The following is a 15,266-nucleotide window of genomic DNA, read 5'->3' as shown; positions in this document are numbered from 1 at the left end:
AAGCAAAGCAGAAGAGATGAGCCCAGAAAGGGGGGGCCCGGGACACAGTTTGATACTGACAATTAACATGTGCACTGCGCTTCACAGTTAACCCTCCTCCTTCTCCTCCACTATCCCGTCTGAGCTCCACAGTGCTCTGTGCAACCTGGAAAGCAAGTGCAATTATGGTCCCATCGCGCAGCAGAGGAATCTGGGGCTCCCAAGGGTTCCCCGGGGCTCAGTGGTAAAGAACCTGCCTGCCAATTCAGGAGATGCAGGTTGGATCCTTGGGTCTTGCCTGGGAAATTCCATGGACAGAGGATCCTGGTGGGCTACAGTCCATGGGGTTGCAAAGAGTCAGACACGACTTAGCAACTGAACAACAATAACAACAAAAAACTCGTTTTCTTTGGAATCCTAATTCTGTAAATACAGCCACTAAAATCCTCCTGCAATGCAGGAGAGGCAGGTTCAGTCCCTGGGTCGGGAAGATCTCCTGGAGAAGGAAATGGCAACCCACTCCGGTATTCTTGCCTGGAGAATCGCATGAACAGAGGAGCCTGGTGGGCTACAGTCCATAGTGTTGCAAAGAGTCAGACAGGACTGAGCAACTAAACAAGCACAGATGTTTAGCTGCTAAGTGGCAGAGCCAGAATCTGAATCAGGGTTTCTGACTGCAAACCCAGCCCTCGGGCAGCAGGCGGGCCACATCTCCACTTCGTGGAGGAACACCGCAGTTCCTGCAGAAGTTCATGAGGTCAGGGCCCTTGGCAGGCGCTCTCTGCCACCACTGTGGACATTCCCCTGGAACACCCTACTCCCCACAACAGCTGCTGAGCTGGCGAAACCAAACTAGCCCCCCACCCATCCTATTTACAGTAAACCCCTCCCGATTGCAGAAATGGGACCTGAAAGTGCCTGAGGACAGCAGAAAGCGTGAGAGTGGGGTCAACGGGGAAGGAGGCTGGCCTGCCGGGCCCGCGGAGGGTGCCGTCAGGGGCAGGCCCCTCTCTTCTCTGGGGCATGGAACTTCCGCTTTGGACAGAGAGCAGGAGGCTCCCAGCACCCGGTCCCACTCTGCCCAGCCCAGCGGCCTCAGAGGACACAGGCTCCCAGGTGAGGACGGGGCTTAGCAATAGGGGGACCGGCTGGCAGGACCAGTATGCCAGAGGGTGGCGCTTCCTGAGTAGAGGGCCCCACATCCTCTGTCTCTGAGCCACTGGGAGGGTTGGACTCTGAGGGTTCCTGCACCCCATCCCAGACCTCAGGAATCAATTCCTCTGGGGGGTCAGCTCGAGAGTCTGCTGCTACCGGGGGCCCTGGGTAATGGGGAGACATCAGAGTAAAGGCTGTAGGGTCACCGATGCTGGAGCTGAGCCCCGCTTCTGCCTCTCAGGAGCTGGCGATCTGGACCAAGTGACATAACTCTCTCAGCCTGGATCCTCTCAGGGGAAAACAGAACTTTTCAGGGGTGCTGTGAGCCCTAAAGGAGACCAGCTCAGCCTCTGCTTAGCGCACTGCCTGGCTCAGGGTATGTCAGAGGCAGAGGTGAAACCAGAACCCAGAATCCCCTCCACCCACTCAGCCTTTCTCTGACACCTGCCTTCTATTTCCTTGCAGTCTGGTGAGAAAGCTCCGCTAGCCTCTTTCAAGGACGAGGTGGGATTATGGCAGGTGGAGTTGTGATGAGTTATTAGTTAGCGTTGACACAACTCAGCTATGCTTGTGCAGGTTAGAGGTCGGTCAGGCACCGTGCTAGAGACAGAGCTCCTTCTAGGCTCCGTCTCATGTAATCCTCTGGCAGCCCTGTCAGGCGGAAATAAACTTTGCCAAAGGCTCAGGGAGGTTAAGGTGCTTGCCTGAAGTCATGCGGCAAGGTAGCAGTGGAGGGGGAGTTCAAGGTCAAACTGGCCTGACTCCAAGTCAGGGCGAAAGGGGCTGTTAGAGCTGGGGAAGATGGATGATGCCAGGAAAGATGTGAGGAGTGAGGCTGATGGTGGTGATGGATGCTGAAGGCAGAGGGTGGTCAGATCTGCTGAGGGCTAAGTCTTGGCCCAAGTCTAAGATTCAGTGGCCCCTGAAATAGGCCAGAACCCAGATCGCCCCACTCCCCCACCCCACCTCCAGCTTCCCCAAGAGACCCGAGTCTCATCGTCAACCCCTACCCCACCCCACCACCCTAGCAGCCAGCCAGAGCTCCCCCACTCCTGCGCTGCCTTCACCTGGGAGACCCCCTCCCTGAGCCCCACCTCCCAAAGGGACCAAATTCTTTCTTTAGTTTTCCAAGCATCCTCTGCGGTGTCCTGAAACTTGGGGATTCCCGGATGATGGTGATAATTTAAAAATAGCTAATATTCATTACGCATCTCCAATACGCCAGGCTATTGTGAGCCCAACTCATCTGTCCTCCCACCAACCCCATCAGTCACTGCTTAGGACACTGCCTGGTTCAGGGTATGTCAGAGGCAGAGGTGAAATCAGGACCCAGGACCCCCTCTGCCCACCCAGCAATTTCTCTGACACCGGCCTTCTTTTATTTCCTCGCAGTCTGATGAGAAAGCTCAGCAGAGATCAGGCAGAGGTCAGGATTATCCCCATTTTACAGAAGGAGAAACTGTGGCCAGAGAGAAGCCACTTGCCTAAGGCCCGTAGCTAAGAAGGAGCAGAAGCCTGGTTTGGACTCTCTTGGGAGCAGTGTTCCTCTCCTTGTGACCCTCCAGGCCTCTCACCTTTGGTGACACTCCCAACAAGAGCAGCAATAATAGTAATGATAATAACAGCCATCAATGGGCACTGGCCCCGCCTCCAGCACTGCGCTAAGCATAGGCCGCGCTGTAGGTCCTTGTATCAGGCCGTTTGGCTCCAAAGCCTGGGTTTTAACCCCCAGGTAGAGAGGCCTCTGGGCTTCCCCAGTGGCTGAGCAGTAAAGAATCTGCCTACAATGCAAGAGCCACAGGAGATGCGGGTTCCATCCCTGGGTCGGGAGGATCCCCTGGAGGAGGGTATGGCAGCCCACTCCAGTATTCCTGCCTGGAGAATCCCATGGACAGAGGAGCCTGGTGGGCTATGGTCCACAGGGTCGCAAAGAGTCGGACACGACTGAAGCAACTGAGCGTGCACGCAGAGGCCTCTTAATGTAACACCCCATGGGGTTTAGACCTAGCAGAAGTGGGTTTGAATCCCAGCCGCGTATGGCTGTGTGACCTCGATCAAGGTTCCCAGTCTCTCCACTGCCCAGTTTCTTCATCTGTGAAATGAAACAGCAGGGTGCTTTCTCAGGGGGCTGCTGTAAGGAGCAAATTAAATGAAAGAACGACCGGTAAAGCATTTGGCATAGAGCCTGGCACCTGCTAAGTGCCCAATGCATTGGTTATTAAGGTTGTCAAACTGTCGTTTGTAAAACCTCGGGCAAGATAAATAGAATGTCAGCCTCTCTCAGGAGCATGACAGAGCCCAAGCTGGTCACTCATGGCCCTGGTCACATCCATCTTTGCATTCCTCTTTGCCTGGTACCCAGCACAGCTTCCGGCCTCACTCAGGAGTCTGAACCATGAACTGATCAGGACCAGACCGAGGGGGCTGGGGCTGATTTTCTGAGCACACAAGCCCAAATCAGCAGGTTATTATGGTCTCAGGAAGGCCTCCAGGTGCCAAATTCTGTGTTAGCACAGGCACTGCAGGGCAAAGGAGACCACAGCCTGACCACAGCCCTGCCATTAACCAACTCACTGGGCGATTTAGGAAGGGTTGTTTCCTAATGTTTGCATCTCAGTGTCCTCGTCTGCAAGATGGGAAAATAATCACAACCCACCTCTCCAGAGTGCTGTGAGGATCAGACAACAGCAGCTATGGGTCTGAACTAGAGCCCCCAAACCCCGTGACTCTTTCCCAGCCATGGCCTTGCCTGGGTCCCCATGGGTATCCTGGGAGATGGGCTGGGACCACTCTGCTCGCCTCTCTAAGTGCAGGAGACTGCCCAGCTTTTGTGGGCTGAGCGGTAATGAGGGAAGGCTTCCTGGAAGAGAAAGGCTTGGACAGGAGCCTTGAAAGATGGGGAGAAATTGGATATGGGCAAAGGTGGAACGGGCTGCCTCGGAAGGTAATGAGCTTCCCATCACTGAGATGGTACAAACGCTGGATGGGAAGAGGCCTGGGCAGAGATGTTGTTGAGGAGACTTAACAGTAAGCTGAGGGTTCCTCAAGAAGTTAAACCCAGGATTACCATAAGACCTAGTAATCCCACTAAGTATATACCCAAGAATTAAAAATAAGTATTCAGACAAATCCTTGTATGTGAATGCTCACAGCAGTGCTATTCACAGTAAGCAAAAGGTGGAAACTTCCCAAATGCCCATCAATAATAAATGGATTAACAAGATGTAATATGTCCATACAATGGAATATTATTTAGCCATTAAGAAGGGACGAGGTACTGATCCATGCTACAATGCAGATGAACCTCAGAAACATTATGCTAAATGAAATGTCAGACACAAAAGGTTACACAGTATATACAATTCTACTTCTATGAAATATCCGGAATAGGTAAATCCATAGAGTCAGAAAGTAGAGAAGTGGGTTGCCAGGGACCAAAGCAGGGAGGGGGATTTGGAGGTAACTGACTAGTGAGTACAGAATGTTATTTGAGGGTTATTGAATTGATGGAAATAGTTTGGAACTAGACAGAGGAGAGGGTTATACAATACTGTGAATGTGCTAAACACCACTGAAATGCTCACTTTAAAAGGTTAAATCTGTGTTATGAGAATATCAACTCAATTTTTAAAAAGGAAGAAGCCAAGGGTTGGACTAGATGAGTTTTAAGGTCCCTTCTGTCCTGAGAAGTGATGCATGGGCATTGGCCATGCTGACAAGCTCAAGATGCCCCAGGGTTTCTGTCTCATTCCCCAGGATTCTCACCAGGGCCCAGAGCCTTTGGAGGGACCTGAGAATATTCTACCAGAAGAGGTGGCCTGCTATGCTGGCAAGGCCACTGGCTTCAGTGCCACATAGGCCTGGGTTCAAGTCCTGGCTGCAGTCCTTCCTGTGTGACCCTGAGCAAGTGACTTGACCTCTCTGAACCTCAGTCTCCTCTTCAGTGTAGAAACATTGGTTCTTCTGTGCAGGGCTGCTCTGAGGATATAACTGTGGAAGAAGCACAGGCAGCCCAAATTCAGAAGCTCTAATGACTGAGAACCCTTGGACCAAAATCTCAAACCACAGCAATCAAGACCCTGACCTCCCTGCCGGTTCTCAACACTCCAGACACTGTGTGGCCTCTGGGCCTTTGCCTTCTGTCTTTTCCTCCTGTCTTTGCCTCCTGTCTTTTCCCCCCAGCCCTGTCTGATCCTTTGGGTCTCCGCCTAAACATCACTTCTCAGAGATGCCTCCCTTGTCTAGAAAACTTTTCTGGCAGGAGAACGCCCCTCACAAAACCAGCCCTCGGGGCCCCCTTTCATTTCATTTCAGCCAGAGCGCTCCCCACAGCATATGACCAGTTCCATTGACTTGCATGTGACCTGTGTCTAGTCCCCCAGACCATCAGCTCCATGAAGGCAGGGACCATATCTGTCTTGTTCATCACGGTATCCCCAGCACCCAGAACAGGGTCCAGGGTCTGGTGGATAAGACACTCAGGGAACACAGGAACAAGTGAAGGAATGAATGAACAGGCTGTGGCCATGACCAATCACATTGTCTTGTCCCCCGACAGGGAACAGCTGAGACAGGGCCGTGATGAAGACCCCTCAGGGCAGCGTGTTGGTGCTGCTGCTCCTGAATCTGCTCCGTGTCTCCTGGGCCCAGAGCAACTGCATCAGGCCGTCCATCCCTGGCATCCCGGGCATTCCCGGGAAACCAGGCTCCGATGGCAAGCCCGGGACTCCAGGGACAAAGGGAGAGAAAGGTACTGTGTACGCTAGGAACGCACGAGGGTCACTCCCCAAGGCCCTGTCACCCACCTCCCAAGTCAGCGGCCCTCCTTAGAGAGCGCAAAACACTTGCAAAGCCATCAGCTTGCTGAGCCCTTCACAATAACCTTGCAAGGAAGGGATTCTGATTCCCTCTTTACAGGTGGGAAAACTGATGTCCAGAAAGGCTACTGACTTGCCCGAGGGAGCCCAGTAAATGTTGAAAGTGAAGTGTTAGTCTCTCAGTCGTGTCCTGACTCTTTGCAATCCTATGGACTGTAGCCCGCCAGGCTCCTCTGTCTATGGAATTTTCCAGGCAAGAATACTGGAGTGGGTTACCATTTCCTTCTCCAGGGGATCTTTCCCACCCAGGGACTGAACCCTGGTCTCCCGCACTGCAGGCAGACTTTTTTACTGTCTGAGCCACTGGGGAAGCCCAGTCAATGTTGAGGCTGAGGCCAAACCTTGGCTGTCTTACCACTAAATCCACTGTGGCCACAGAGTCCTGGGGTCCCTCCAGGGTCGGCGGCTTCAGCCCTCTGAACTGCTCTTTCCTCACCTGTAAAATGAGGTCGGTGCTCCTTTGCAGAGTTGTCAGTGGGTTTAAACGAAGCTGCCTGCCCCTCAAACCCCCCGTGAGATGTAGTTCACACGTCCATTTAACCACAGCCAACTGCTCTCATCGCACAATTTCATTGAATCCTCACGAGCCCACAAAATATCATCATCCCCATTTTCCAGATGAGGAAGCTGAGCCTTGGGGAACGTGAGTCAGTCAAGGGGACACGACTAAGAATGGCAAAGGTGATGTGAGAAACTCACCTGCCTGGCCCCTGAGCCCACGTTCACAGTAACCAGACTGCCACTCTCCCGGAAGAGAAGGCTTTATATCTTGTGCCAAACCAAGGAGGGGTTTGGAGTGGTGGGGTGAGAAGGGTTCAAATGCCCACTTCCGGGTTCAGCAAGACACCACTCCCCACCCCGATGACCCTCGGTCCCCATTACCACCAAGCACATCCCAGATGTGGAAAGCTGGGCTTTCTGGAAGGAGGCTTGCAGGCCTGCCCGTCCTCGTGTTCACAGACGGGACGCAGAGGCCCAGAGGGGAGCAGGGGCCTGTCTGAGGCTACCCAGTCAGGCTCCGTGCATCCCAGCCCAGCTCCTTCCAGTCCCCAGCCATCTCTGGCCCCCTCATTTCTCTCATCTCTGCTTTTCCAGGGCTTCCAGGGCTCGTTAGCCACCTCAACGAGAATGGCGAGAAGGGGGACCCAGGGTTTCCTGGGATGCCTGGAAAAGTCGGCCCCAAGGGCCCCATTGGGCCCAAGGGTGTCCCAGGGCCTCCCGGAGTCCGAGGTCCCAAGGGTGAATCGGGAGACTACAAGGCCACGCAGAAAATCGCCTTCTCAGCCTCACGCACCATCAACCACCACCAGAGACAGGGCCAGCCCATCCGCTTCGACCACGTGATCACCAACGCCAACGAAAACTACCAGGCTCGGAGCAGCAAGTTCACGTGCAAGGTGCCCGGGCTCTACTTCTTCACCTACCATGCCAGCTCCCGAGGGCAGCTGTGCGTGGACCTCATGCGGGGCCGGGCGGAGCCCCAGAAGGTGGTCACCTTCTGCGACTACGTCCAGAACACCTTCCAGGTCACCACAGGCAGCATCGTGCTCAAGCTAGAGAAGGATGAGACCGTCTTCCTGCAGGCCACCGAAAAGAATGCTCTGGTGGGCATCGAAGGCGCCAACAGTATCTTCTCCGGGTTCATGCTCTTCCCTGACACAGAAGCGTGACCTGTGGGGCCAATTCACCCCTGCTCCCACCAGCCAAGCTCTCTTTCTCCCCAACACCAACCCCCATATCCCGGCCAAAGCACACAGTAGGGCTCCACGGGTGTTGCTGAATGGATGAGTTAATAAAGTTTCCAAGGCCAAGGGACAGTGGTCTAATTCAACTCTGTGTCCCCACAAGTAGCACATAGTAGGTGCTTGGAAATGTTGCTTGAATGCTGGTTGAATGACGGAACAACAAATGACCTCTGAAATGACCCTAAATGATTGAATAATAAATGACCTCTGAAAGCAGAGTGAGTGGAAGTCGCTCAGTCGTGTCAGACTCTGTGACCCCATGGACCATACAGTCCATGGAGTTCTCCAGGCCAGAATACTGGAGTGGGTAACCTTTCCCTTCTCCAGGGGATCTTCCCAACCCAGGGATCAAACTAGGGTCTCCAGCATTGCAGGCAGATTCTTTACCAACTGAGCTATCAGGGAAGCCTGAACTTCCCTTTCTGAGAGCAGAAACTCTGTCTAATTGGTGGTGACTGGAGGGCCAGGCTTTGTGTCCAGCTCTGTGCCAGCCTCACAATGGGAGATGGGGAGGGAACACCATCTGCTGAGCACCTACTGTGCTCCAAACACTGGACTAGATCCTTTCTTCCTTCTCTTGTTAATCCCCACACTCATCCTTGAAGACAGGCTAGATCATGCCCGATTCACAGAGGAGAAAACAGGATTTGTAGGGGTGAAGGAATTGCTCTCAACCCCAGAGGAGCTGGGAGGCAGGTCTGTCCACTGATGACCTGAGACCTCTTTCAAGACAAGATATCTAGGCCCCTAAATGGGTTTTCTGCATGTAACGTTACATACCTCCACCCAAAGAGTCAAAGAGCCTTTCTGTAGTCTTAACTGACTTTGGAATCACAATCCCTCCCCTTTTGATTCTCCTCACATGCTCTCCTTCCCAATATCTTCCCAGCCTGACTCAGGCTCAGCCATCCAGTTAGAACACATAAAATTCAATGGCTCCTCTGCTCAGTAACATTCAATGGCTCCCCACTGCCAACTGGACATAATGCCTGCCCACGAGCCTGGCATTCAAGCCTGTCTATGAATTGACCTTCTAGTCCCAATCTCACCTCTCCTGGACAAAGAAGATCTTCACTCCAGACCAGCTGGGCCCTTTCTGTCCTCTAGGCAAGATGCAAGCTCTCCTGCCTCAATGACCTTACATTCCCCTTTCACTCTACCTATCTAACCATCCTTTTAAACCTCATTCAAGTCACAGCTTCTCCCTAAAAGTGGAGCATTTCAGCTCTCACAGCCCCTACTTGTCGGACCTCTCTAACCCCAGTTTTCAGTTGTTCAGTTCTGAGCACACACTGCCTTCATCTAGCCTTTACTCCTGCTCACCCCGTCTCCCAGGCTAAGCTGTGAGCCCCTTACCCTGCTCATCGCTGAACCCCTCCCAGCCCTGCACCTGCTCTCTACAGCCCCTCATATAAGCCCCACCCACCGAGATTCTCAACCAATCCTGTCCAGAGGTAGGAGGGATTTAAGGCACTTCAGTTCAGTTCAGTTCAGCTCGGTTCAGTCGCTCAGTCCTGTCTGACTCTTTACAACCCCATGGACTGCAGCATGCTAGGCCTCCCTGTCTATTACCAGCTCCCGGAGCTTGCTCAAACTCATGTCCATTGAGTTGGTGATGCCATCCAACCATCTCATCCTCTGTCATCCCCTTCTCCTCCTGCCTTCAATCTTTCCCAGCATCAGGGTCTTTTCCAATGACTCAGTTCTTCATATCAGGTGGCCAAAGTATTGGAGTTTCAGCTTCAGCATCAGTCCTTCCAGTGAATATTTAGGACTGATTTCCTTTAGGATGGACTGGTTGGATCTCCTTGCAGTCCAAGGGACTCTCAAGAGTCTTCTCCAACACCACAGTTCAAAAGCATCAATTCTTCAGTGCTCAGCTTTCTTTCACACATGCCTTTCTCACATCCATACATGACTACTGGAAAAACCATAGCTTTGAGTAGATGGACCTTTGTTGGCAAAGTAATGTCTCTGCTTTTTAATATGCTGTCTGGGTTGGTCAGAGCTTTTCTTCCAAAGAGTGTCTTTTAATTTCATGGCTGCACTCACCATCTGCAGTGATTTTGGAGCTCAAAAAAATAAAGTCTGTCACTGTTTCCACTGTTTCCCCATCTATTTCCCATGAAGTGATGAAACTGGATGCCATGATCTTAGTTTTCTGAATGTTGAGCTTCAAGCCAACTTTTTCACTCTCCTCTTTCACTTTCATCAACAGGCTGTTCAGTTCTTCTTCGCTTTCTGCCATAAGGGTGGTGTCATCTGCATATCTGAGGTTATTGATATTTCTCCTGGCAATCCTGATTCCAGATTGTGCTTCTTCCAGCCCAGCATTTCTCATGATGTACTCTGCATATAAGTTAAATAAGCAGGGTGACAATATACAGCCTTGATGTACTCCTTTTCCTATTTGGAACCAGTCTGTTGTTCCATGTCCAGTTCTAACTGTTGCTTCCTGACCTGCATACAGATTTCTAAAGAGGCAGGTCAGGTGGTCTGGTATTCCCATCTCTTGAAGAATTTCCCACAGTTTATTGTGATCCACCCAGTCAAAGGCTTTGGCATAGTCAATAAAGCAGAAATAGATGATTTTCTGGAACTCTCTTGCTTTTTTGATAATTCAATGGATGTTGGCAATTTGATCTCTGGTTCCTCTGCCTTTTCTAAAACCAGCTTGAACACCTGGAAGTTTACAGTACCCATACTGTTGAAGCCTGGCATGGAGAACTTTGAGCATTACTTTACTAGCATGTGAGATGAGTGCAGTTGTGTGGTAGTTTGAGCATTCTTTGGCATTGCCTTTCTTTGGGATTGGAATGAAAACTGACCTTTTCCAGTCCTGTGGCCACTGCTGAGTTTTCCAAATTTGCTGGCGTATTGAGTGCAGCACTTTCACAGCATCATCTTTCAGCTTTTGAAATAGCTCAGCTGGAATTCCATCACCTCCACTAGTTTCATTTGTAGAGATGCTTCCTAAGGCCCACTTGACTTCACATTCCAGGATGTCTGGCTCTATGTTAGTAATCATACCATTGTGATTATCTGGGTCATGAAAATTTTTTGTACAGTTCTTCTGTGTATTCTTGCCATTTCTTCTTAATATCTTCTGCTTCTGTTAGATCCATACCATTTCTGTCCTTTATTGTGCCTATATTTACATGAAATGTTCCCTTGGTATCTCTAATTTTCTTGAAGAGATCTCTAGTCTTTCCCATTCTATTGTTTTCCTCTATTTCTTTGCACTGATCACTGCGGAAGGCTTTCTTATCTCTCCTTGCTATTCTTTGGAACTCTGCATTCAGATGCTTATATCTTCCCTCTTCTCCTTTGCTTTTCGCTTCTCTTCTTTTCACAGCTATTTGTAAGGCCTCTTCAGACAGCCATTTTGCTTTTTTGCATTTCTGTTTCTTTGGGATGGTCTTGATCCCTGTCTCCCGTACAATGTCATGAACCTCTGTCCATAGTTCATCAGGCACTCTGTCTATCAGATCTAATCCCTTGAATCTATTTGTCACTTCCACTGTATAATTGTAAGGGATTTGATTTAGGTCATACCTGAATGGTCTAGTGGTTTTCCCTACTTTCTTCAATTTAAGTCTGAATTTGGCAAAAAGGAGTTCATGATCTGAGCCACAGTCAGCTCCCGGTCTTGTTTTTGCTGACTGTATAGAGCTTCTCCATCTTTGGCTGCAAAGAATACAATCAATCTGATTTCGGTGTTGACCATCTGGTGATGTCCAGGTGTAGAGTCTTCTCTTGTGTTGTTGGAAAAGGGTGTTTGGTATGACCAGTGCATTTTCTTGGCAAAACTCTATTAGCCTTTGCCCTGCTTCATCCTGTACTCCAAGGCCAAATTTGCCTGTTATTCCAGGTGTTTCTTGACTTCATTCTTCTGCGTTCCTTTTCTATAAAGAACCCCATAGGGATTACTTTAGGCTTGGGGGCTATACAATCTCTACTGTACTTCTCAACTCTGCTCCGTAGCATGAAAACAGCCCACAGACAAGATAAAAACAAGTGAGCATTACTCTGTTCCAATCAGTCATTAGGGACACTGGGATTCGAATTTTACATAATATTCATGTCACAAAATATTTTTCTTCTGATTTTTTTTCAACCATTTAGAAATGTAAAAACCATTCTTAGCTAGCAAGCCACACCATCTCTGGGCTGGATTTGCCATTCTGCTTTAGACCCAACTGTGGCTCTAGGCTTGGAAAGAGAAGAGCAGGAACTTGGACGCAGGGCTGCCTGATTCTCAAGCCAATCCACATTCCATCAGGTTAGGTTCCTGCTAGGTTCCAACCTGGGGACATTGACAGAAAAACTCTCTGGGCCTTGTTGTCTTTGACTGTAAAATGGACATTGCGGGTCCCACCCTGAGCGACCAAAGGCACCGACTCTCTAACTGCCATGGGTGATGAAATCCCCTGGAAATGTGCTGGCTGCCCCTCCTAGAGCTTCTGATTCCATATGACCTGGAGGCCCAGGAATGCACACTTTCCTCAAACACCCCAGGTGATTCCCGTGCAGGGGGCTCTCTGCCTCCACTGAGAAGGCTGAGCTGGTGGACATGAAAGCCGTGACCAGTAGCAGCCCAGCCTCTTCCCACAAGGATCCATGAGCCGTATGGGGTTGAGGGAAGAAGGGAAAAGGACATCTTTTTCAGGTGTTTTTAGTTCTAGAAGTTCTCGATACCCTGTCCTGTTGGAATTCCCCTCTGCAGTCTCCCAGCCTCTCACCTGAACACATCAGACCCCAGGCTCCATGTTCTCGAGCTTCTACCATTGGGTCTGTCTGCCCGTGGCCACACTTCACCCCAGGGGCAGATCTGGCTGCTGGCCACGCACGTTTGGGGCCCCCCAACCGGCCACAAGGATCCACGCAAAGTCAGCCATGGCCAAGGTAACAGCGGAGCTTGTCTCTGGTGCTGCCTCAGGCCGGCTGCCTCTCCTGCAAGACCCGCACTCCTCTGACTTCTAACCCATAAACCCTGACCCTGCTGCATTTCCTCCACCAGCCTCTGTGCAACAACAGCACTCTGAACAGTGCCCCTCTGGGCCTCCCTACCCAGATTCCAGACCCGCCAGAAACCCGGGACTCTCACTGCGTGTTCAGCCATGCCCACTGCAATCAAACATACCTTGCTTTACATAAGCATGAATATATCCAATCCCTTCACCTTCGTTATTGCTCTCTCCCACCCCCTGGGGAGGGTTCACTTCTTCAGCTCTCCAGGGAAACAGCTGAAGTTTCATCAAACAAGAACCAAAACCAAGAATAATGGGGAATTCTAGAGGTGACCCTAGATGGGTCTCGGGACTTCGCCTATTTCCTCACTGTCCAGACCTGCCTCTTCCCTTGTGCCCCTTCTCAGGGGGGATGGGGTTGAAACTCAGATCTCCTGGATGGGCTAACGGTTGGGCAGGGGAAGGAAGGGAAGTGATCTCCTTGGGCCTGTGCGCCTTGACCTTCATGTAGTCACTTTGACCCTGACTCATAACCCTCGACATGCCAGAGTCCTTTTAGTTTCCAGGCTTCCAAGAAACCTCCTAGAAACAATAAGTAGGAAAGGATGGGCTTATCAGGAGAGGCCAGATTCCCCTACGGGAGCCAGGAGCAGGTGGGACAGCCCAGTCTCAGTGACATGGGAGCCTGACCGGGGTTTCCTCTGAGAGCTCATGGATCTGAGCCTCTCTCTGCAGACTGGTCCTCTTAACTGTTAAGGCAAATGGAGAGAAATGCATGCCCCCAACCACAGCCTTGACCGCCAAGTCAGCCTGTACCCCTGGAGGAAGTAATACAGAGACTAACATCCCCAATCCCCAGTTCCCAGGAGAGGGGATAATCTGATTGACCTAGCTTGGAACAAGCACACTCCTTGCCCAATCAGCTGAGGCCAAGAAGGAGCAGACCTATAATAGTGGTTCAGGGGACATCCCTGGGCGTCCAATGGCTAAGATTCCACATTCCCAATTCAGGGGTCCCGGGTTCAATCCCTGGTCAGGACACTAGGTCCTACATTTCACAACTAAGAGCTGGCACAGGCAAATAATAAATATTTTTCAGAAATAATAATAGTTCACGATTATTGACATAAACCCCCAGCAAATATTCTCTCCTGCACTAGTTACAACAAGCCTAAGGAGCAAATCTTCTAATCCTATGGTTCTCAGACATCAGCAGGCATCACAATCACGGGGAGGGCTTCTTAGAACTGGCGTTTCCTGAGAGTTCCCACATGCTGCTGCTGCTACTGCCTGAGGACCACACTTAAAGAACCACTCTCCTAATTTAATTGTTCCCATTCTATAGATAAAAATGTTGAGGCTCACGGAGGGGATGTTTTTTGCCCATGCCACACAGAAGATTTTGGACGTGGATCCAGGGAACCATGCGTTCCATGGAACCCAGGGAACCATGTGTTAACACTCTGTGCCCTCCTGCCCAGACTGCAGGGTGGGCAGGGCAGTTCCCAGCATGGCGTAGGTGGCCCTACCAGGTCTGCCACCCGGTAGGCACCTCGGTGCCCTATCCTTGCTTCTCCATGTCCACCCCAGTCCCTCCCAGGGACCCAAAAGCTTTGAGCCACTTAAGGAAGGGAAAGGAGAGTAAAAGTAAAGAAGGAAGGTGAGGGCTTGATAAGCAATAATAATAACAGCTCACAGAGTACCTGATGCTTGGTAAATTTTACAATCATGTCCCCATTTTACAGAGGGGGTCTTGGAGGCGTGGAGCAGAGGCGTGGCTTGCCTGACATAACACACTAGTGAGTAACACAACCAGGACTCAACACAGGGCCGTTTGGCTGCAGAGTCACTGCTCCCCGGAGCTGGCAAGAGACCCAGGCGGGGCTGTGCGGGGTGGCAGCTGAGGCCACTGGCTCTTGAGTCAGACAGACTTAAGATCAAATCCTGCCTGAACATTTGTACCAGCTGTGCGAGCATGTCAAGTGACTTCCCTGTTCTTCTGTGTTACCCCCTTACAGACAAATGATGCAGCGTGCATCCTGGTATGCATCTGTGATTCTTCTCTTGAATTAAATTCCTAGAAGCGGACTCCCTGGGGAAAGGATATGTAAACTTTGAAATCTCTGAAATGTGTTTCCAAATGGAAGGATGGGCTGTCAAGGCTGAACAAGCCAGGCCAGCTCCAGGCTTGCTGCCACCAGGGGGGAGCAGACACCAGGAGAAGGACAGCTTGGAATAGGAGCTGGCGGGCGGCTGAGATGGGACCTGAAGCTCCTGCCTTCTCCCTCTCTTCTCCCCAAGCGCATCCCACTCCCTGGGCGGGCTGTGAGCTTCTGGAGGGGGGCTGAGGGTCAGCTTTGAAGACCCAAGTTCCTCTAAACCAGGGTCCTTAAAGCGTGGTTCCAGCATCAGCATCAGCTGGGAGCTTGTTAGAAATACAGATTCTCAGTCCCCATCCCAGATTGAGTGAATCAGGAAGTCTGGGGATAGGCCCTGCACTCTGTGTTTTTAAACAAGCCTTCCAGGTGATTATGATGCAG

General features: G+C 51.1%; 1 protein-coding gene across 1 annotated transcript; it reads left to right on the top strand.

Annotated features, from left to right (window-relative positions):
- Positions 1-898: 898 nt before the first annotated feature.
- On the top strand, positions 899-7,974 carry C1QB (complement C1q B chain). Its single transcript, XM_027520935.1, has 3 exons — positions 899-1,095; positions 5,693-5,884; positions 7,107-7,974. Exons 2-3 carry the CDS (start codon positions 5,716-5,718, stop codon positions 7,679-7,681), a joined length of 744 nt encoding a protein of 247 aa, XP_027376736.1. The 5' UTR covers positions 899-1,095; positions 5,693-5,715; the 3' UTR covers positions 7,682-7,974.
- Positions 7,975-15,266: the final 7,292 nt, after the last annotated feature.

This window comes from Bos indicus x Bos taurus, chromosome 2 (assembly GCF_003369695.1).
Source record: "Bos indicus x Bos taurus breed Angus x Brahman F1 hybrid chromosome 2, Bos_hybrid_MaternalHap_v2.0, whole genome shotgun sequence".
NCBI lineage: Eukaryota > Metazoa > Chordata > Mammalia > Artiodactyla > Bovidae > Bos > Bos indicus x Bos taurus.
This window is presented reverse-complemented; position numbering and strand designations above follow the sequence as displayed.

Excerpts from the sequence above, each read along its gene's own strand:
- C1QB (XM_027520935.1), top strand. The coding sequence starts at position 5,716 with ATGAAGACCCCTCAGGGCAGCGTGTTGGTGCTGCTGCTCCTGAATCTG. Across the intron at positions 5,885-7,106 it reads AGGGACAAAGGGAGAGAAAG|GGCTTCCAGGGCTCGTTAGC; the intron begins GTACTGTGTACG and ends CTGCTTTTCCAG.